We start from the raw sequence: 24,186 nt of genomic DNA on the forward strand, positions 1-24,186 counted from the left end.
AGGAAGCCACTGTAAGGTTAAGATGGCGCCGACAGAGATGGTCGCCTCGCTTCGCGTTCTTAGGAAACTATGCAATATTTTACATTTTTACCCCAGGAAATCTTAAATCTTATTACATACAGCCGGGAGGAACTAATGGATGTAAGAACAATGTCAACTTACCAACATTACGACCAGGAATACGACTTTCCGAAGGAGGTCCTCTCTTCAGACCACCACCCAGGACAATGGATCTAATCCCAGCAGCTGAAAACAATGGCGACGCAGAAGGGGCAGAAGGGGCAGACCGAGCGGTCTTCTGGTCAAGCTTTGTAAAAGGGCACATTGCTCCCGAGTATACTACTCGCCAACGTCTAGTCTTTTGACAACCAGGTAGACGAAATTCGAGCAAGGGTTTCCTTCCAGAGAGCCATCAGAGATTGTAACATTCTCTGTTTCACAGAAACATGGCTCTCTCGGGATATGTTGTCGGAAACGGTCCAGCCACCGGGCATCTCCATGCATTGCGCCGACAGAGATAAACACCTCTCTGGGAAGAGGAAGGGCGGGGGTGTTTGCTTTATGATTAACAACTCATGGTGCGATCATAAGAACATACAGGAACAAAAGTCCTTCTGCTCAAGTAACCTAGAGTTCCTTACAATCAAATGCCATTCTACCTACCAAGAGAATTCTCGTCAGTTACAGTCACAGCTGTGTACATCCCCCCTCAAGCGAACACCAAGCCGGCTCTCAAGGAACTTCACTTGACTCTATGTAAACTGGAAACTTTATACCTGGAGGCTGCATTTGTTGTAGCTGGGGATTTTAACAAAGCAAATTTGAGATCGATGTTACCTACATTTTATCAGCATATTGATTACACGACACGCAGGGCCAATACTCTTGACCACTGCTACTCTAACTTCCGCCATGCATACAAAGCCCTCCCCTGCCCTCCCTTCGGCAAGTCCGACCCCGACGCCATCTTGCTCATACCGTCTTATAGGCAGAAACTCAAACAGGATGTACCAGTGACGAGAACCATTCAAACGCTGGTCTGACCAATCGGAAGCCACGCTCCAAGATTGTTTTGATCACACGGACTGGAATATGTTCCAATCAGCCTCAGAGAACGACATTGCTCTATCTGCTGACGCGGTAAGTGCTGACGCGTTAAAACCTAACCTAACCAGAAACCGTGGAAGGATGGCGGCATTCGTGAAAAACTGAAAGCGCAAAAACTTAAACAGCCACTTCACAGATACCGACGTCATGCTTTCAGACAAACTAAACACCTTCTTTGCCCGCTTTGAGGATAATACAGTGCCACCGTCGTGGCTCGCTAACAAAGACTGCGTCCCTCCATCTCTCCTTCTCAGTGGCTGACGTAAGTCAAACATTTAAACATGTTAACAAGGCTGCTGGCCTAGAGACTAGTCAAGGATCATATCACCACCACCTTACCGGCCACCCTAGACCCACTTCAGTTTGCATACCGCCCCAATAGGTCCACAGATGACGCAATCGCCATCACACTGCACACCGCCCTATCCCATCTGGACAAGAGGAATACCCATGTAAGAATACTGTTCATTGACTACACCTCAGCATTCAACACCATAGAACCCTCCAACCTCATCATCAGGCTGGGGGCCCTGGGTCTCAACCCCTCCCTGTGCAACTGGGTCCTGGACTTTCTGACGGGCCGCCCCCAGGTGGTGAAGGTAGGAAACAACATCTCCACTTCACTGATACTCAACACTAGGGCCCCACGAGGTGTGCTCAGCCCCCTCCTGTACTCCCTGTTCACCCACGACTGCGTGGACACGCACGCCTCCAACTCAATCATCATGTTTGCAAGCCCACTACGACAAAACGGTAGTGGGCTTGATCACCAACAACGACCAGACAGCCTACAGGGAGGAGGTGAGGGCACTCAGAGTGTGGTGTCAGGAAAACAACCTCTCACTGAACGTCAACAAAACAAAGGAGATGATTGTGGACTTCAGAAAACAGCAGAGGGAGCACCCCCCACAATGAAGGGTCAGCAGTGGAAAAGGTGGAAAGTTTTAAGTTCCTCTGCGTACACATCACAGACAAACTTAAATGGTCCACCCACACAGACAGTGTGGTGAAGAAGGTGTAACAGTACCTCTTCAACCTCAGGAGGCTGAAGACATTTGGCTAGTCACCCAAAACCCTGTCAAACTTTTGCAGATGAACAATCGAGAGCATTCTGTCAGTCTGTATCACAGCCTGGTACGGCAACTGCTCCGCCCACAACCGCAGGGCTCTCCAGAGGCGTTGTGCAGACCGCAGCCTCATCACCGGGGGCAAACTACCTGCCCTCCATACCACCTACATAACCAGATGTCACAGGAAGGTCAAAAAGATCATCAAGAACAACAACCACCGGAGCCACTGCCTGTTCACCCCGCTATCATCCAGAAGGCGAGGTCATTTAGGTGCATCAAAGCTGGGACCGAAACACTGAATTGGCTTCTATCTCAATGCCATCAGACTGCTAAACAGCCATCACTAACTCAGAGAGGATGCTTCCCACATTGAGACCCAATCACTGGAAACTTTAATAAATGGATACTAGTCACTTTAAACAATGCCTATTTACATGTCTTACTTTATTGATACTCAATCACTGGACACTTGAAAACATTTTTTTATTTACCTTTATTTAACTCGGCAAATCAGTTAAGAACAAATCCTAATTTTCAATGACGGCCTAGGAACAGTGCCTGTTCAGGGGCAGAACGACTGATTTGTACCTTGTCAGCTCGGGGATTTGAACTTGCAACCTTCCAGTTACTAGTCTACCGCTCTAACCACTAGGCTACCCTGCCGCCCCAATCACTAGTCACTTTAAATAATGCCACTTTAATAATGTTTACGTGTCTTACATTACTTATATCATATGTATATACTGTATTTTATACCATCTACAGCACCTTGCCTATGCTGCTCGGCCATCGCTCATCCATATATTTATATGTATATATTCTCATTCACCCCTTTTAGATTTGTGCGAATAAGGTAGTTGTTAGGAATTGTTAGATATTACTGCACTGTTGGAACTAGAAGCACCAACATTTCGCTACACTCTCAATTACATCTGCTAACCATGTGTATGTGACCAATAAAATGTGATTTGATAAAGGAACTACAACATATGAGTTAACAGGACATCGGAAGCCCCTATAAGAACTACAACATATGAGTGAACAGGACATCGGAAGCCCCTATAAGAACTACAACATATGAGTTAACAGGACATAGGAAGCCCCTATAAGAACTACAACATATGAGTTAACAGGACATCGGAAGCCCCTATAAGAACTACAACATATGAGTGAACAGGACATCGGAAGCCCCTATAAGAACTACAACATATGAGTGAACAGGACATTGGAAGCCCCTATAAGAACAACAACATATGAGTTAACAGGACATCGGAAGCCCCTATAAGAACTACAACATATGAGTTAACAGGACATAGGAAGCCCCTATAAGAACTACAACATATGAGTTAACAGGACATCGGAAGCCCCTATAAGAACTACAACATATGAGTGAACAGGACATCGGAAGCCCCTATAAGAACTACAACATATGAGTTAACAGGACATCGGAAGCCACAGGACATCGGAAGCCACTATAAGTACATGTCTGTTAAAGTGATTTGTATAAAGTGGTATTTTGGCTCATTCGCATGCTGTTAGAAAGACTCTCAGTCTATCCGGTCAAGTACAGAGGTCATTAGTGATCACTTCAGCGTGAAATTACATGTCGGTACATCATGCTTGTCAATCACGTGTTCATCGACTCACAGAACCGAACACTACTAAACTAAGTCAAAGATACAATCATTGATTTTATTCTTCAACCACTTTGGTTGGTTCGTTACATTTGGTGAAATTTGGATGTTTCTTTCATTGCCTTATTTTTTATCTAGTAATTATTGTACCCATGATTTCCTTCCATGAATTCTCTATAGGGTTATCTGACTTGCCTAGTTAAAGTTTAAAAAGGTTAAGTAAAAATAGAATACAATTAGGGAGTGTAATGGGGAAATGTATGATCACGAAAGTTCATACTCAATTTAGAGGGGTTAAGACAATGTACAGCATCTGTATATATTTACCCTTTCTGTTATACACATGATTTCCAGTGTTCTGTTTTGACACTCAAGCTGGGGGGTTGATGATCACTAGACTTAAAGGGATATGTCAGGATGTTGGCCCTTTTATCTACCTCCCCAGAGTCACATCAACTCGTGGATACAATTTTATGTCTTTGTGTCCAGTGTGAAGTAAGAGGTAGTTTCGCAAGCCAATGCTAACTAGCGTTAGCGCGAAGGACTGGAAGTCTATGAGTATCTGCTAGACACAGATAAATAAAAATGGTGTCCACAAATTAATCTGACAAAATCCCAAAGTATCCCTTTAATACTGAATGTCCCTTTAATACTGAATGTTATGGATTATTCTGTGGATAGTGATTGATGCCAGACTGACCAGAGGACACACTGATAATTCCCTATTGTATTGGTATTGATGACATCCTATGAACACTGTGTGATTCTGTAGCAGCTGACCAAGTCATTGCCTTTTGGTCTGAAATGAGAGAAAACATTGTTACTACTCTCTATTGATTATGCAATAGAAACCATTTTCTAACCATTTTCAAGTCATTTGATCACTCAAATAATTTACCACCTCTTCCACAGGTCTCGTACTGTAATAATCTACTATTGTGCAACACTGCCCTCTATTGACTAAACAACAGAAGTACAACACTAATTTACTCATTACATTAAACCAAGTCTAAAACGTTTCCATTCATTTTCATTGCAGGTTATGGACACATTGTCCAAACTGTCCAGCACAACGATTTCAGAACAAACTGGTATAAAGTAAGTTTTGGTGTTTATTCCAATTTCTAAATCAGAATGTGTTGTGTTTTTAACCGTTACTGATTTTGTGCTTTTCTTTCCAAAAGGCCTTTTCCTTCAGAGGAGAGTCTAGAAGAAGACGAAGACATCTATAGCCATCTGGTGGATCTGATTGAGTACGTCTTTCCTTACCTCTGGGTTCCCAGTGAGCACAAGACGTTTTCAACCAAAAAATACATATTTTCAATGTCTTTTTAGCCAAAAACATGCATTTTCAACATTGTTTTGTACTTTCTATCCTCATGATCTCTCCTGTCTTGTGCCACTTGACAAATGAGGGTTGTGAGTGTCATTATAGCTAGTGTGATAATGTGTTCCTCATGCATGTGTGTGTGACAGTGAGAAAGCTGTGGAGGATGAAGAGGATCTGTATGACTGTGTCTACGATGATGAAGATGGTGGTGAGATCTATGAAGATCTGATGAAGGCTGAGGCTGTTCCTCCTCCTCTGGTTAGTTCTCCCTCTTTCTCTCTCTCTCTCTCTCTCTCTCTCTCTCTCTCTCTCTGTCTCTGTATCTCTCTCTCTCCTTCTCTCTCTCTCTTTCTCTCTCTCTCTCTCTCTCTCTCTCTCTCTCTCTCTCTCTCTCTCTCTCTCTCTCTCTCTCTCTCTCTCTCTGTATCTCTCTCTCTCTCTGTATCTCTCTCTCCTCTCTCTCTCTCTCTCTCTCTCTCTCTCTCTCTCTCACTCCTTTCTCCCTCTCACTGTTTCTTTCTCTTGTTCTCTCTCATTCTCTCTCTCTCTCTCTCTCACTCCTTTCTCCCTCTCACTGTTTCTTTCTCTCTCCCAATGTCTCTTTCTCTCGCTCTCTCTCTTTCTCTCTCTCTGTTTCTTTCTCTCTGTTTCTTTCTCTCTCTCGTTCTCTCTCTCATTCTCTCTCTCGTTCTCTCTCTCATCTTTTTATATATATATATTTCCATCTCCTTCTCTCACCTCAACCTTAAGCTGCTGTCTACTCCAGTGTTATGAGTGACACCTACATTTAGTGGTTTTTGGTTGGAGTTCTGTGTGCCCTTACTCAGGAGGTCAAACACCCCACATATGGTGTCCATGATTTAATGCTGAAGGCTCTGCTTAGACAGCTGTGTTGTATGTGTGTGTGTGTATGTGTGTCTGTATGTGTGTGTGTGTGTGTGTGTGTGTGTGTGTGTGTGTGTGTGTGTGTGTGTGTGTGTGTCTGCTTCCAGAAGCAGGTTGAGACAGACATAAGGAGCTGCTGTCTGACAGAGATCAAGCAGACTGAGGAGAAGTACACAGAGACTCTGGACTCCATAGAGAAGGTATTACTGCCAAATACAGTACCTACCCTATCTCTCTGGTGTTACTGCCAAGTACAGTACCTCCCCTATCTCTCTGGTGTTACTGCCAAGTACAGTACCTCCCCTATCTCTCTGGTGTTACTGCCAAGTACAGTACCTCCCCTATCTCTCTGGTACTCCTGCCAAGTACAGTACCTCCCCTATCTCTCTGGTGTTACTGCCAAGTACAGTACCTCCCCTATCTCTCTGGTACTCCTGCCAAGTACAGTACCTCCCCTATCTCTCTGGTGTTACTGCCAAATTACTGTACCTCCCCTATCTCTCTGGGGTTCCTGCCAAGTATAGTACCTCCCCTATCTCTCTGGTGTTCCTGCCAAGTATAGTACCTCCCCTATCTCTCTGGTGTTCCTGCCAAGTATAGTACCTCCCCTATCTCTCTGGTGTTACTGCCAAATACAGTACCTCCCCTATCTCTCTGGTGTTCCTGCCAAGTATAGTACCTCCCCTATCTCTCTGGTACTCCTGCCAAGTATAGTACCTCCCCTATCTCTCTGGTGTTCCTCCCAAGTACAGTACCTCCCCTATCTCTCTGGTGTTCCTGCCAAGTACAGTACCTCCCCTATCTCTCTGGTGTTCCTGCCAAGTATAGTACCTCCCCTATCTCTCTGGTGTTCCTGCCAAGTACAGTACCTCCCCTATCTCTCTGGTACTCCTGCCAAGTACAGTACCTCCCCTATCTCTCTTGTGTTACTGCCAAGTATAGTACCTCCCCTATCTCTCTGGTGTTCCTGCCAAGTATAGTACCTCCCCTATCTCTCTGGTGTTCCTGCCAAGTATAGTACCTCCCCTATCTCTCTGGTGTTACTGCCAAATACAGTACCTCCCCTATCTCTCTGGTGTTCTTGCCAAGTATAGTACCTCCCCTATCTCTCTGGTGTTACTGCCAAATACCGTACCTCCCCTATCTCTCTGGTGTTACTGCCAAGTACGGTACCTCCCCTATCTCTTTGGTGTTCCTGCCAAGTACAGTATCTCCCCTATCTCTCTGGTACTCCTGCCAAGTACAGTACCTCCCCTATCTCTCTGGTACTCCTGCCAAGTACAGTACCTCCCCTAGCTCTCTGGTACTCCTGCTAAGTACATTACCTCCCCTATCTCTCTGGTACTCCTGCCAAGTATAGTACCTCCCCTATCTCTCTGGTGTTACTGCCAAGTACAGTACCTCCCCTATCTCTCTGGTGTTACTGCCAAGTACAGTACCTCCCCTATCTCTCTGGTGTTACTGCCAAGTACCGTACCTCCCCTATCTCTCTGGTGTTACTGCCAAGTACAGTACCTCCCCTATCTCTCTGGTGTTACTGCCAAGTATAGTACCTCCCCGATCTCTCTGGTGTTACTGCCAAGTACGGTACCTCCCCTATCTCTGGTGTTACTGCCAAGTACAGTACCTCCCCTATCTCTCTGGTGTTACTGCCAAGTACAGTACCTCCCCTATCTCTGGTGTTACTGCCAAGTACAGTACCTCCCCTATCTCTCTGGTGTTACTGCCAAGTACGGTACCTCCCCTATCTCTCTGGTGTTACTTCCAAGTACGGTACCTCCCCTATTTCTGGTGTTACTGCCAAGTACAGTACCTCCCCTATCTCTCTGGTGTTACTGCCAAGTACGGTACCTCCCCTATCTCTGATGTTACTGCCAAGTACAGTACCTCCCCTATCTCTCTGGTGTTACTGACGTGTACAGTACCTCCCCTATCTCTCTGGTGTTACTGCCAAGTACAGTACCTCCCCTATCTCTCTGGTGTTACTGCCAAGTACGGTACCTCCCCTATCTCTGGTGTTACTGCCAAGTACAGTACCTCCCCTATCTCTCTGGTGTTACTGCCAAGTACAGTACCTCCCCTATCTCTGGTGTTACTGCCGAGTACCTCCCCTATCTCTCTGGTACTCCTGCCAAGTACAGTACCTCCCCTATCTCTCTGGTGTTACCTCCAAGTACGGTACCTCCCCTATCTCTCTGGTGTTACTGCCAAATACAGTACCTCCCCTATCTCTCTGGTGTTACTGCCAAGTACAGTACCTCCCCTATCTCTCTGGTACTCCTGCCAAGTATAGTACCTCCCCTATCTCTCTGGTACTCCTGCCAAGTACAGTAACTCCCCTATCTCTCTGGTGTTACTGCCAAGTACAGTACCTCCCCTATCTCTCTGGTGTTACTGCCAAATACCTCCCCTTTCACACTGTATACTCACAATCCAATTAATACCGAACTATTACACTTCAAGACGTTGTATAAAATAGTCCCTTATGTAGGCAGACTACTTTTGAATCCTCAGTAGGGGAATTTAATGACATATTCTGCTATTCTGTCACACATGCTGTCTGATGAGGGAACAAACGTGTTTAAATGTTTCCAGTAACTACTTTGTTGATGTAATATCGTGAATGGACGTGAGATTTTCACCATTAAGGATTCCAGCTTTAGGACTGTTCTGATAAATCACGTACAGTGGGGGAAAAAAAGTATTTAGTCAGCCCCCAATTGTGCAAGTTCTCCCACTTAAAAAGATGAGAGAGGCCTGTAAATAAATTCATAAAAAATCCTACAATGTGATTTTCTGGATTTTTTTTCTTCTCATTTTGTCTGTCGTAGTTGAAGTGTACCTATGATGACAATTACAGGCCTCTCTCATCTTTTTAAGTGGGAGAACTTGCACAATTGGTGGCTGACTAAATACTTTTTTGCCCCACTGTATGTTGTGCCTGAAATCATTATTTTCCAGAAACTGCTTTCCTTCCTCTCCTGTTTTAGTGGAAATCTTTTTCTAACTCTCTGTTTTTCCCATCCAGTATTTTATGGCACCTCTTACCACCTTCCTGTCCTCGGAGGAGATGGAGAAAGTGTTTGTCAACATTCCGGTAAGCTACAGGACAGAAACCCCAATTACCCACAGTAACTAGGCAAGTCACTTAAGAACAAATTCTTATTTACAATGAAGGCCTACCCCGTCCAAATCCTAACCCGGACGACGCTGGGCCAATTGTGCGCTGTCCTATGGGACTCCCAATCACGGCTGGTTGTAATACAGCCTGGAATCAAACCAGGGTCTGTAGTGACGCTTCTAGCACTGAGATGCATTGCCATAGACCGCTGCGCCACTCGGGAGTGGGTAGAGATGGTAGAGATGGAGAGCTAGTTCAACCTAAAACAGGTGTAAAAACCGGTTGTCTTTTCTAGTATTGTTGGATACAAGTTGTTTACCAGCACCTGGTTTTAGATACACTGCTGCGCACAGGGTTTTCTGTTTCTTAGTAAGACTTGTCGTATGGGTTGTATGGGGTCTTTAGGCTGGGATTCAATCCAAACCTGTCGTCCCAAGTCGTATGGGGTCTTTAGGCTGGGATTCAATCCAAACCTGTAGTCCCAAGTCGTATGGGTCTTTAGGCTGGGATTCAATCCAAACCTATAGTCCCAAATCGTATGGGTCTTTAGGCTGGGATTCAATCCAAACCTGTAGTTCCAAGTCGTATGGGTCTTTAGGCTGGGATTCAATCCAAACCTGTAGTCCCAAGTCGTATGGGGTCTTTAGGCTAGGATTCAATTCAAACCTGTAGTCCCAAGTCGTATGGGTCTTTAGGCTGGGATTCAATCCAAACCTGTAGTCCCAAGTCGTATGGGTCTTTAGGCTGGGATTCAATCCAAACCTGTAGTCCCAAGTCGTATGGGTCTTTAGGCTGGGATTCAATCCAAACCTGTAGTTCTAAGTTGTATGGGTCTTTAGGCTGGGATTCAATCCAAACCTGTAGTCCCAAATCGTATGGGGTCTTTAGGCTAGGATTCAATTCAAACCTGTAGTCCCAAGTCGTATGGATCTTTAGGCTGGGATTCAATCCAAACCTGTCGTCCCAAGTCGTATGGGTCTTTAGTCTGGGATTCAATCCAAACCTGTAGTCCCAAGTCGTATGGGTCTTTAGGCTGGGATTCAATCCAAACCTGTAGTCCCAAATCGTATGGGTCTTTAGGCTGGGATTCAATCCAAACCTGTAGTCCCAAATCGTTTGGGTCTTTAGGCTGGGATTCAATCCAAACCTGTAGTCCCAAATCGTATGGGTCTTTAGGCTGGGATTCAATCCACACCTGTAGTCCCAAATCGTATAGGTCTTTAGGCTGGGATTCAATCCAAACCTGTAGTCCCAAATCGTATGGGTCTTTAACCTGGGATTCAATCCAAACCTGTAGTCCCAAATCGTATGGGTCTTTAGGCTGGGATTCAATCCAAACCTGTAGTCCCAAATCGTATGGGTCTTTAGGCTGGGATTCAATCCAAACCTGTAGTCCCAAGTCGTATGGGTCTTTAGGCTGGGATTCAATCCAAACCTGTAGTCCCAAGTCGGTTGGGTCTTTAGGCTGGGATTCCATCCAAACCTGTAGTCCCAAATCGTATGGGTCTTTAGGCTGGGATTCAATCCAAACCTGTAGTCCCAAATCGTTTGGGTCTTTAGGCTGGGATTCAATCCAAACCTGTAGTCCCAAATCGTATGGGTCTTTAGGCTGGGATTCAATCCACACCTGTAGTCCCAAATCGTATAGGTCTTTAGGCTGGGATTCAATCCAAACCTGTAGTCCCAAATCGTATGGGTCTTTAACCTGGGATTCAATCCAAACCTGTAGTCCCAAATCGTATGGGTCTTTAGGCTGGGATTCAATCCAAACCTGTAGTCCCAAATCGTATGGGTCTTTAGGCTGGGATTCAATCCAAACCTGTAGTCCCAAGTCGTATGGGTCTTTAGGCTGGGATTCAATCCAAACCTGTAGTCCCAAGTCGGTTGGGTCTTTAGGCTGGGATTCCATCCAAACCTGTAGTCCCAAATCGTATGGGGTCTTTAGGCTAGGATTCAATTCAAACCTGTAGTCCCAAGTCGTATGGGTCTTTAGGCTGGGATTCAATCCAAACCTGTCGTCCCAAGTCGTATGGGTCTTTAGTCTGGGATTCAATCCAAACCTGTAGTCCCAAGTCGTATGGGTCTTTAGGCTGGGATTCAATCCAAACCTGTAGTCCCAAATCGTATGGGTCTTTAGGCTGGGATTCAATCCAAACCTGTAGTCCCAAATCGTTTGGGTCTTTAGGCTGGGATTCAATCCAAACCTGTAGTCCCAAATCGCATGGGTCTTTAGGCTGGGATTCAATCCACACCTGTAGTCCCAAATCGTATAGGTCTTTAGGCTGGGATTCAATCCAAACCTGTAGTCCCAAATCGTATGGGTCTTTAACCTGGGATTCAATCCAAACCTGTAGTCCCAAATCGTATGGGTCTTTAGGCTGGGATTCAATCCAAACCTGTAGTCCCAAATCGTATGGGTCTTTAGGCTGGGATTCAATCCAAACCTGTAGTCCCAAGTCGTATGGGTCTTTAGGCTGGGATTCAATCCAAACCTGTAGTCCCAAGTCGGTTGGGTCTTTAGGCTGGGATTCCATCCAAACCTGTAGTCCCAAGTCGTATGGGTCTTTAGGCTGGGATTCAATCCAAACCTGTAGTCCCAAATCGTATGGGTCTTTAGGCTGGGATTCAATCCAAACCTGTCGTCCCAAGTCGTATGGGTCTTTAGGCTGGGATTCAATCCAAACCTGTAGTCCCAAGTCGTATGGGGTCTTTAGGCTGGGATTCAATACAAACCTGTCGTCCCAAGTCGTATGGGTCTTTAGGCTGGGATTCAATCCACACCTGTAGTCCCAAATCGTATAGGTCTTTAGGCTGGGATTCAATCCAAACCTGTAGTCCCAAATCGTATGGGTCTTTAACCTGGGATTCAATCCAAACCTGTAGTCCCAAATCGTATGGGTCTTTAGGCTGGGATTCAATCCAAACCTGTAGTCCCAAATCGTATGGGTCTTTAGGCTGGGATTCAATCCAAACCTGTAGTCCCAAGTCGTATGGGTCTTTAGGCTGGGATTCAATCCAAACCTGTAGTCCCAAGTCGGTTGGGTCTTTAGGCTGGGATTCCATCCAAACCTGTAGTCCCAAGTCGTATGGGTCTTTAGGCTGGGATTCAATCCAAACCTGTAGTCCCAAATCGTATGGGTCTTTAGGCTGGGATTCAATCCAAACCTGTCGTCCCAAGTCGTATGGGTCTTTAGGCTGGGATTCAATCCAAACCTGTAGTCCCAAGTCGTATGGGGTCTTTAGGCTGGGATTCAATACAAACCTGTCGTCCCAAGTCGTATGGGTCTTTAGGCTGGGATTCAATCCAAACCTGTAGTCCCAAGTCGTATGGGTCTTTAGGCTGGGATTCAATCCAAACCTGTAGTCCCAAATCGTATGGGTCTTTAGGCTGGGATTCAATCCAAACCTGTAGTCCCAAGTCGTATGGGTCTTTAGGCTGGGATTCAATCCAAACCTGTAGTCCCAAGTCGTATGGGTCTTTAGGCTGGGATTCAATCCAAACCTGTAGTCCCAGGTCGTATGGGTCTTTAGGCTGGGATTCAATCCAAACCTGTAGTCCCAAATCGTATGGGTCTTTAGGCTGGGATTCAATCCAAACCTGTCGTCCCAAATCGTATGGGTCTTTAGGCTGGGATTCAATCCAAACCTGTAGTCCCAAGTCGTATGGGGTCTTTAGGCTGGGATTCAATACAAACCTGTAGTCCCAAGTCGTATGGGTCTTTAGGCTGGGATTCAATCCAAACCTGTAGTCCCAAGTCGTATGGGTCTTTAGGCTGGGATTCAATCCAAACCTGTAGTCCCAAGTCGTATGGGTCTTTAGGCTGGGATTCAATCCAAACCTGTAGTCCCAAGTCGTATGGGTCTTTAGGCTGGGATTCAATCCAAACCTGTAGTCCCAAGTCGTATGGGTCTTTAGGCTGGGATTCAATCCAAACCTGTCGTCCCAAGTCGTATGGGTCTTTAGGCTGGGATTCAATCCAAACCTGTAGTCCCAAGTCGTATGGGTCTTTAGGCTGGGATTCAATACAAACCTGTCCTCCCAAGTCGTATGGGTCTTTAGGCTGGGATTCAATCCAAACCTGTAGTCCCAAATCGTACGGGTCTTTAGGCTAGGATTCAATCCAAACCTGTCGTCCCAAGTCGTATGGGTCTTTAGGCTGGGATTCAATCCAAACCTGTAGTCCCAAGTCGTATGGGTCTTTAGGCTGGGATTCAATCCAAACCTGTAGTCCCAAATCGTATGGGTCTTTAGGCTGGGATTCAATCCAAACCTGTAGTCCCAAGTCGTATGGGTCTTTAGGCTGGGATTCAATCCAAACCTGTAGTCCCAAGTCGTATGGGTCTTTAGGCTGGGATTCAATCCAAACCTGTAGTCCCAGGTCGTATGGGTCTTTAGGCTGGGATTCAATCCAAACCTGTAGTCCCAAATCGTATGGGTCTTTAGGCTGGGATTCAATCCAAACCTGTCGTCCCAAGTCGTATGGGTCTTTAGGCTGGGATTCAATCCAAACCTGTAGTCCCAAGTCGTATGGGGTCTTTAGGCTGGGATTCAATACAAACCTGTCGTCCCAAGTTGTATGGGTCTTTAGGCTGGGATTCAATCCAAACCTGTAGTCCCGAGTCGTATGGGTCTTTAGGCTGGGATTCAATCCAAACCTGTAGTCCCAAGTCGTATGGGTCTTTAGGCTGGGATTCAATCCAAACCTGTAGTCCCAAGTCGTATGGGTCTTTAGGCTGGGATTCAATCCAAACCTGTCGTCCCAAGTCGTATGGGTCTTTAGGCTGGGATTCAATCCAAACCTGTAGTCCCAAGTCGTATGGGTCTTTAGGCTGGGATTCAATACAAACCTGTCCTCCCAAGTCGTATGGGTCTTTAGGCTGGGATTCAATCCAAACCTGTAGTCCCAAATCGTACGGGTCTTTAGGCTAGGATTCAATCCAAACCTGTAGTCCCAAGTCGTATGGGTCTTTAGGCTAGGATTCAATCCAAACCTGTAGTCCCAAATCGTACGGGTCTTTAGGCTGGGATTCAATCCAAACCTGTCGTCCCAAGTCGTATGGGTCTTTAGGCTAGGATTCAATCCAAACCTGTAGTCCCAAGTCGTACGGGTCTTTAGGCTGGGATTCAATCCAAACCTGTCGTCCCAAGTCGTATGGGTCTTTAGGCTGGGATTCAATCCAAACCTGTAGTCCCAAGTCGAACGGGTCTTTAGGCTATAGCGCAGCTTTTTGAACTTTACTTTTCAAGGTCATTTACGATTGAGCCGGCATGCATAGCGTTTACCATGAACCCAACCTCTGCAAACTTTAAAAGCTGCATCATCGGCTGTCCAGTCTTCTTTGCTGTGAATCCCAGCCTCACTGTGTTTATCATTGTTGTGTTTCAGGCTCTGGTTAAAGTTCACAAGACTCTGAATGTGGCGATACAAGACTCTGTCTGCCATAGAAGTGCCCAGAACCTCTACCAGATCTTCATTAACTACAAAGAGAGGTACAGTACAACTCAACTTTAAGTCTCATTTTTCTGTCTCATTCCCTTGTTCTCTCGTTCCTCATTCTCTCTCCCTCCCTCCCTCCCTCCCTCCCTCCCTCCCTCCCTCCCTCCCTCCCTCCCTCCCTCCCTCCCTCCCTCACTCCCTCCCTCCCTCCGTCTCTCTCTCTCTGTTCCAGGTTGCTAATATATGGGAAATACTGTAGCCATGTAGAAACGGCCATCATTGCTTTGGATGTCATCTGCAAAGACAGGGAAGATGTCCGAATGAAGCTGGAGGTAAAGTCCTTTATAAACTGTCATCATCAATCTAAATCAGTGGCCAGATAGTGCCATCTAGTGTTTAGCATTACCAACTGCATTGTACTGTATTTCATTTGGGTTTATTCTCTTAAAAAATACAGTACCAGTCAAAAGTTTGGGCACACCTACTCATTTCACGGGTTTTCTTTATTTTGACTATTTTCTACATTGTAGAATAACAGTGAAGACATCAAAACTATGAAATAACACATATGGAATCATGTAGTAACCAAAAAAGTGTTAAACAAATCTAAATATTTTTTTGATTTTAGATTCTTCAAAGTAGCCACCCTTTGCCTTGAGGACAGCTTTGCACACTCTTATCATTCTCTCAACCAGATTCATGAGGTAGTCACCTGGAATGCATTTCAATTAACAGGTGTGAATTTCTTTCCTGCTTAATACGTTTGACCCAATCAGTTGTGTTGTGACAAGGTAGGGGTGGTATACAGAAGACAGCTCTATTTGGTAAAATACCAAGTCCATATTATGACAGGAACAGCTCAATTAAGCAAAGAGAAACGACAGTCCATCATTACTTTATGTCACGGATCCCTCTGGAACTTTCATTGCGCACACAGTGTCCCCTATTCCCACACCTCCATTATTGTTAGAATGTCTATTGGTGTGCTGTGTGTTTTGGGCTTTCGTGCCCTTGTGGATTGCGCAGATGATTACAGGTCTCGTCCTGTGTGTTAATCATTGTGCGCGTGTGTTATTTATTTGAGGTACTCCTCGCTCTTTAAGACATGAATGTCAACATTTCAAGAACTTTCTTCAAGTGCAGTCGCAAAAACCATCAAGCACTATGATGAAACTGGCTCTCATGAGGACTGCCACAGGAAAGGAAGACCCAGAGTAACCTCTGCTGCAGAGGATAAGTTCATTAGAGTTACCACCCTCAGAAATTGCAGCCCAAATAAATGCTTCACAGAGTTCATGTAACAGACACATCTCAACATCAACTGTACAGAGGAGACTGTGTGAATCAGGCCTTTATGATTGAATTGCTGCAAAGAAACCACTACTAAAGGACACCAATAAGAATAAGAGATTTTCTTGGGCCAAGAAACACAAGCAATGGACATTAGACCGGTGGAAATCTGTCCTTTGGTCTGATTAGTCCATATTTGAAATATTTGGTTCCAACCACATCTCACTTTGTGAGATGCAGAGAAGGTGAACGGATGATCTCTGCATGTGTGGTTCCCACTGTGAAGCATGGAGGAGGAGGTGTAATGGTGTGATGGTGCTTTGCTGGTGACACTGTCTGTGATTTATTTAGAATTCAAGGCACACTTAAGCAGCATGGCTACCACAGTATTCTTTTCAACAAGACAATGACCCAGCACACCTCCAGGCTGTGTAAGGGCTATTTGACCAAGGAGAGTGATGGAGTGCTGCATCAGATGACCTGGCCTCCACAATCACCTGTTCTCAACCCAATTGAGATAGTTTGGGATGAGTTGGACTGCAGAGTGAAGGAAAAGCAGCCAAGTGCTCAGCATATGTGTGAACTCCTTCAAGATTGTTGAAAAAGCATTCCAGGTGAAGCTGGTTGAGAGAATGCCAAGAGTGTGCAAAGCTGTCATCAAGGCAAAGAGTGGCTCCTTTGAAGAATCTCAAATAATAAAATATATTTAGATTTGTTTAACACTTTTTTGGTTACTACATGATTCCATATGTGTTATTTCATAGGTTTGATGTCTTCGCTGTTATTCTACAATGTAGATAATAGTGAAAATAAAGAAAAACCCTTGAATGATTAGGTGTGTCCAAACTTTTAAATGGTAGTGTATGTGCTTTTTATTACAATGCAGTGACAGTTCACATTCTGTGCATTATCATGTATTTTACATTCTTATCATTTTACATTATCCAGAGTGGCTTATCAATCAGTCAATTGAACTGCATTCAATTCATTTGTGTTTTTTGTTTTCAGGAATGTGCAAAGAGAGCCAACCATGGCAAGTTTACACTGAGAGATCTGCTGGTTGTCCCGATGCAGCGGGTACTAAAGTATCCCCTTCTTCTACAGGTAAGAACTGGGAATGAGCTCCATTCAACTGTTACCTCAGTAGCAGGACTAAAGCTGCAACACTGACTATCAGCAGTGGCTATCAGCACCCATCCATGTTTCGGTCATGGACTAGCTCTGCCCGCCTTAATGTGTGTCCCGACCTTTTACATGTATGGAAGAAAGAAAAGAATGAGAGAGAAAAACAGACTGAGGCTACAACTACCATTAAACAAGCAACAGAAACGGGTCACAACTCCTGCAGCTCTGTCGTATGCTGGGTCTGTACATAGTCAATGGCAGGCTTTTAGGGGTCTCCTACAGCAGGTACACCACATTATTAAGGAATGCTATAGATGGAAGGAAAGTGAATTACAGTAACTGGCTTAAACAGTGAGTTACAAAAGTATTGGGGCAGTCGCAGATGTTTTGCACAAATATCACCCCCCCCTAAAAAAAATGCAAACCTTCCCTGTTATTGTAATGGTGATAGGTTAGCTTGTCTTGAGGGTATGATATTTGGGCATCTGTAATTTTCTCACTCATCATTACTCACAATTCATTCAGGACTATCTATAATTATGGTATCATTCACATTAATGTACAAGTGTTTAGAAACATGATATATTCTTATTTACAATAAAAGTGACTCCAAAATGACAATATACATTATTTACCATAAATGTATATTGGGCACAAAATAATCTGAAACACAACCAAACACAAACAGCAAATGTATCCAATAAGTCTGTAGAGTCACACGCTTGATGTAATCATTGTGTACTAGGGGACCAAATACTAAACCTTTGACTACTTTATTACACAGATAATTGAATATGTCCAAATACTTCTAGTCCCCTAAAATGGTACAATTGGGAATTAGGTAGAAAATGGGATTTAGGTAGAAAAAAAGTGCTGTAATTTCTAAATTTCACTAGCTATGAATGAAAATGCCCAACAATTTAAGCTGACAGTCTTTACTTGAACCTCATAGTATAAAAAAAAGTGTTGGGGTACAGAGCAAAAATAACAACCCATTTGGAGACAAATTCGACCCCAATAACTACTGTGGGATATGCGTCAACAGCAACCTTGGGAAAATCCTCATGATTATCATTAACAGCAGACTCGTACATTTCCTCAGTGAAAACAATGTACTGAGCAAATGTAAAATAGTATTTTTTACAAAATATCGTATGAGGCCACTCAGCAAGCTGGTACTGGGGCTCTGTTCACAGACACAAACAGGACAGCAACACAATTAGACCCAACCAAATCATGAGAAAACAAGAAATGTAAACACTTGACACTTTGGAAAGAATGAACAAAAAAAACATAGCAAACTAGAATGCTATTTGGCCCTAAACAGAGAGTACAAAGTGGCAGAATACTGACCACTGAGACTGTATTTATAGGTTTATTTATTTTCCCTGTCATACTTCAACTACTTGCACATTGTTACAACACTGTACATAGCCAATAATAAACCATTCAAAATGTCTATAGTCTTTTAAAGCTTTAGTGAGTTTAATGTTTACCGTTCATTTCTGATTGTTTATTTGCCTTTTGCAAATTCCACTTGAGAGAGAGAGAAAGACAGAGAGAGAGAGAGAGAGAAAGACAGAGAGAGAGAGAGAGAGAGAGAGAAAGACAGAGAGAGAGAGAGAGAGAGAGAGGAGAGAGAAAGAGAGAGAGAGAGAGAGAGAGAGAGAGAGAGAGAGAGAAAGAGGGGGAACTAACCAGAGGAGGAGGAACAGCCTCAGCCTTCATCAGATCTTCGTAGATCTCACCACCATCTTCCTCATCGTAGACACAGTCATACAGATCCTCTTCCTCCTCCACAGCTTTCTCACTGTCACACACACAGGCAGGAGGAACACATTATCACACTAGCTATAATGACAGTCACAATACGCTCCTAGAAAGAAAGGTGCTCTCTAGAACCTAAAAGGGTTATTCGTTTGTCCCCATTGGATAACCCTTTTGAGAAAAAACATTTTTAGTTCCTTCTGTGGAAATGGTTCTACATGGAACCCAGAAGGGTTCTACCTGGAACCAAAAAGGGTTATTCAAAGGGTTCTCCTATTAGGGAAAACCGAAGAACCCTTTTGAAGCCATTTTTCTAAGAGAGTAGTGTGTTTGAATAATGTGAAACGACTCCTGCAGCTCTCCTAGACGTCTCCACTAGAGTCAGGTCATCAGCCCTCTGGCCCTGATTCCTGCTGCTCTCCTAGACGTCACCACTAGAGTCAGTCAATCAGCCCTCTGGCCCTGACTCCTGCAGCTCTCCTAGACGTCACCACTAGAGTCAGTCCATCAGCCCTCTGGCCCTGACTCCTGCAGCTCTCCTAGACGTAACCACTAGAGTCAGTCAATCAGCCCTCTGGCCCTGACTCCTGCAGCTCTCCTAGATGTCACCACTAGAGTCAGTCAATCAGCCCTCTGGCCCTGACTCCTGCAGCTCTCCTAGATGTCACCACTAGAGTCAGTCAATCAGCCCTCTGGCCCTGACTCCTGCAGCTCTCCTAGACGTAACCACTAGAGTCAGTCCATCAGCCCTCTGGCCCTGATTCCTGCTGCTCTCCTAGACGTAACCACTAGAGTCAGTCAATCAGCCCTCCTGCCCTGACTCCTGCAGCTCTCCTAGACGTAACCACTAGAGTCAGTCCATCAGCCCTCTGGCCCTGATTCCTGCTGCTCTCCTAGACGTCACCACTAGAGTCAGTCAATCAGCCCTCTGGCCCTGACTCCTGCAGCTCTCCTAGACGTCACCACTAGAGTCAGTCAATCAACCCTCTGGCCCTGACTCCTGCAGCTCTCCTAGACGTAACCACTAGAGTCAGTCCATCAGCCCTCTGGCCCTGATTCCTGCTGCTCTCCTAGACGTAACCACTAGAGTCAGTCAATCAGCCCTCCTGCCCTGACTCCTGCAGCTCTCCTAGACGTAACCACTAGAGTCAGTCCATCAGCCCTCTGGCCCTGATTCCTGCTGCTCTCCTAGACGTCACCACTAGAGTCAGTCCATCAGCCCTCTGGCCCTGACTCCTGCAGCTCTCCTAGACGTCACCACTAGAGTCAGTCCATCAGCCCTCTGGCCCTGACTCCTGCAGCTCTCCTAGACGTAACCACTAGAGTCAGTCAATCAACCCTCTGGCCCTGACTCCTGCAGCTCTCGCAGACATCACCACTGCGTGAGCGGACAGGTTAGCAGTCAGGGGCTAGTTAAAAAGGTGTGGGTTTGTGTGTACGCATCTAGAGGGTTGACATGCGTGACTGGTGGTCAGGTCCTCTCCTCACTTCTCTCATCGTCGTCCCGCTTCACTCCTCTCACTTCCCTGGGGACCGGGCATGTGACAGGCCCCTGATCCGCTCCACTGGAGGGAGCCTGCTCCTGGGGCAGGAAGGAGGGAGGTAGCGGAGGTAAGGTTGGGATGGAGGGAGATGGAGGGGGGAGATCAGGGAAGAAAGTCTCTGGCTCAGTTCCCAACTCACTCTAACCAGAATCCATCAATATGCCAGTAGTGTCAGAATGCTCTCCCTCTTTCCCTTTGTCTTTCTCTCTCTCTCCGTCTCTCTTTCACTCTTTACTCTCGTTCCTCTCCATTAATGTCTTTCTGTTCCCTAAACTCACTAGAACTGGAATCCATCAGTAAGCCTGTACTATGTACAGTCCCTGTGTGGGTGGGTGTTAGGAGCAGAGGATGAAAAATAGGGTCCTGTCACGTTGCTTGTGATAGTAATGGCCAGATTCAGCTTGAGTGACACCTGGGATTTGAGGAGTGCTAGGCTGACGCATACGACCCAGCGGGAGGGGACTGAAGGAGAGGGGAAGTAAGTCATTTAATTGGGCTTGGCTGTGTGTGTGTGTGAAGGACATGCATGGTAACCTTCCTTATCCTCCACCACAAGGACAGACAGACGGCCTAGATGTCTTGTTTACGCCAAGCCAGCTACAGGAAAGCAATTAAAGCCACACACACACACACACACACACACACACACACACACACACACACACCTTTCATGGAATCCCACCTTTTTATGTCCTATTCAAGATTATGGTGTTGGTTGGAATGTAATTTCCAGGTGTGTGTGTGGTATAGATGTGTGTGTGTGTGTGTGTGGTAGCATAGATGTGTGTGTTGTAGAATAAATGTGTGTGGGGTTGTATAGATGTGTGTGGTAGGCCCGCCACAGGAGTCACTGGTGCGCGATGAGACAAGGATATCCCTACCGGCCAAGCCCTCCCTAGCCCGGACGACACTAGGCCAATTGTGCGTTGCCCCACGGACCTCCTGGTCACGGCCGGCTGCGACAGAGCCTGGGCACGAACCCAGAGTCTCTGGTGGCACAGCTAGCACTGCAATGCAGTGCCCTAGACCATTTTCAGGAGTCTCTCTTTGTGGCACCTGACCACACAACTAAACAATAGTTCAGGAATGTCAAAACTAAGAGCTGTAGGACCTACCTTGTTGATAGTGTTGTTATGAAGGCAGAACAGCCCTTTATTATGGACAGACTTCTCCCCATCTTAGCTACTGTTGTATCAACATGTTTTGATCATGATAGTTTACAATCCAGGGTTACTGCAAGCAATTTAGTCACCTCAATTTACTAAATTTCCACATTATCCATTACAAGATTTAGATTTAGGGTTTTTATTGAATGATTTGACATATTTTGAACTAACTTATTTCTTGCCACCCATTCTGAAACTAACTACAGCTCTTTGTTAAGTGTTGAGTCAGTAACCCAGCTTCCCACAAGAATAGGCTTTAGGTGAGGCAGATGAACCTGTAGCAATATTACTTCAACAGTATTTAACATGAGATCCCCTCTAAGCTTTAAATGAATGTGGTTCTGAATATAGATTCAGATATAGATTCTCCCATTGGCATTTCTGTCTTTTCTTTAGATTGTATAACGATGTATTGCTACCACTGTAGTCAGAATATCAGTGTCATCTGTTACTAGCAAGTTATTGATTTCATGACCCTTGTTTCTTAGGCTACATATGTTAATGTGGGCTATTTTTAGCACTTTTATGGGAAGCTTGATTACTTTACTGAGAAGCTTATCGGAAGTAGACATGCTCATGTTATTTATATTGGAGCTGATGGATTTCCTCCTAGTGCACACCGCCTCAGTGCTAACAGTATAACTCTGATACATAGGCACATAATTACTGCATACAATAGCTGTAGGATCAACACAGGTATTCAGGGTAGTCAAGGGACATATATTAAGTTACTTTCATTGTCTCTGCCCCTGGAATAATATACATTCGCTGTAGCATTTTGACAACTCAGCAACACAATGGAAGGGATTAACTGAGCTGTTCTTGGGGCTCATTGATAAGTCATTGTCTCAATGCAGCCTTGAAAAGCCAAGATGATTTGGGTGGAGTCATTTCTGTAAAAAAAATCTTCTGTTTCCAGAAGGTATCGAAGTTATCTATAAAAGTGATTCCAACAGAGCTACAGTAGTCTTTTAGACAGATGTGTAATGCCAGTAGCCTGCTAGATCTTTCACACCCGGGTCCCAATGATGGTACCGGAACTGAAATCATTGGCCACTTTTTGGAATCTTTCATTGCTAGAATCAGTTCTTGGGGCGGCAGGTAGCTTAGTTGGTAGAGCGTTTGGCCATTAACCAAAAGGTTGCTGGATCAATTCCCCAAGCTGACAAGGTAAAAATCTGTCTTTCTGCCTTTGAACAAGGCAATTATCCCAATGTTCCCCGGTAAATTTGTTCTTATCTGACTTACCTAGTTTAAAACAGATATTTTAAATCAATTTTCAGAGCTTCCGAGCTAGCCTTCCTGATGCTGTTTGCTCCACATGGACTATGACAGCGTCAGTTCCCCGGCATCTGTGATAGAATGTTCGGAAGCAGCCTTGTAATGTCCTGTACTCTTGCTCCAGGATAGCACCCTAGCAAGCTGTAGTATCCATTGTGGAGGACGATTGGGCCGGAGTCTAAGACAGCCTCATGGTCTGATGAGGATGGGTGCTCTTAGGATCTGAACCCAAAGTAGAAGCCACCAGCTTGAGAGACAGAACAGAGGATGACGAACGCAGGTACATCCGGATCCAATCCCAAATCGGAAGACGCTGGAACCTCTGGATCCATGGCGGTGAAGCTGTTTCTGGTCTGTATCCGGTGTGGGCTTAGCATCTCCAAGGAAGCCCCAGTTGCCAGAAGATGCAGTTAAAACATTTTTTTACCAGTTGCAATTAAATAAATGTTTTCGGACAGAACCTGCGGCTAGGGTAGGAATCTAAGCTAACCTGGGCTGGCTCCTCTGTTTCAAGATCATCAGGAACAGTTGGAGGTGGTGGGGGCTGTTGAGCCATTATACTGGAGGCGGTGGTAGAAGGGTGGATAGCCTCTGCACACAGAGCTAGCTGGAGTTTGGCAGCATCATCACTACTGGGCTTGGCGGCGGCTTCTGTGGTTTTCATGCTGCTTCTGCTGCTCATCGCTCTCCTTCTCCTTCTCCTTCTCCTTTTGGTTTTGTCTGGGTACTTTGGCGAAGCCGATTCCTGATATCCATCATGGCAGTGACAGATTAGCTGCCATGTTTTCACCTGGTATTTTATATATTTATTGTCTGTTTATTGCCCTTGCGGCTACATTATGTCTCTGTGCTTTGGCTCCAACAATAAGTACCTCTGTCTTGTCTTGATTTAGCTGGAGGAAGTTGTGAGCCATTCATGTATTTAAATCACTTTTTTATTTTTAATTTTTAATTTCACCTTTATTTAACCAGGTAGGCTAGTTGAGATCAAGTTCTCATTTGCATGTAGCGAGGGCCAGCCGACTAGAGCATACAGGTCACAGTGGTGGGTGGTATAAGGTGATTTAGTAACAAAACGGATGGCACTGTGATAAACTGCATCCAGTTTGCTGAGTAGAGTGTTGGAGGCTATTTTGTAGATGACATCGCCAAAGTCGAGAATCGGTAGGATAGTCAGTTTTACTAGGGTAAATTTGGCGGCGTGAGTGAAGCAGGCTTTGTTGCGAAATAGAAAGCCGACTCTAGATTTGATTTTGTATTGGAGATGTTTGATATGAGTCTGGAAGGAGAGTTTGCAGTCTAGCCAGACACCTAAGTAATACAGTCTATTAATGTATCCGTAGAGCTGAAATCCTCTGGTGACACAGAAATGTAAAGTTGTGTATCATCTGCGCAGCAATGAAAATGAATTGCAAAGGGGGTAACATA

The 24,186-nt window shown here is 45.1% G+C and overlaps 1 protein-coding gene across 3 annotated transcripts in view; it reads left to right on the forward strand.

Annotated features, from left to right (window-relative positions):
- Window positions 1-24,186, forward strand: part of LOC109885250 (guanine nucleotide exchange factor VAV3) — a 218,414-nt gene that overhangs the window by 90,688 nt on the left and 103,540 nt on the right. Inside the window, exons 3-10 of one of the 3 annotated variants that reach the window (XM_031836405.1) lie at window positions 4,851-4,909; window positions 4,996-5,064; window positions 5,288-5,399; window positions 6,134-6,226; window positions 9,055-9,123; window positions 14,535-14,638; window positions 14,818-14,917; window positions 16,884-16,979. In XM_031836405.1, coding sequence (XP_031692265.1) covers window positions 4,851-4,909; window positions 4,996-5,064; window positions 5,288-5,399; window positions 6,134-6,226; window positions 9,055-9,123; window positions 14,535-14,638; window positions 14,818-14,917; window positions 16,884-16,979 — 702 coding nt within the window. The remainder of the gene's footprint in view (window positions 1-4,850; window positions 4,910-4,995; window positions 5,065-5,287; window positions 5,400-6,133; window positions 6,227-9,054; window positions 9,124-14,534; window positions 14,639-14,817; window positions 14,918-16,883; window positions 16,980-24,186) is intronic. The other 2 variants (XM_031836407.1, XM_031836406.1) reach the window with 2 other exon arrangements.

Source organism: Oncorhynchus kisutch, linkage group LG11 (assembly GCF_002021735.2).
Source record: "Oncorhynchus kisutch isolate 150728-3 linkage group LG11, Okis_V2, whole genome shotgun sequence".
Classification (NCBI taxonomy): domain Eukaryota; kingdom Metazoa; phylum Chordata; class Actinopteri; order Salmoniformes; family Salmonidae; genus Oncorhynchus; species Oncorhynchus kisutch.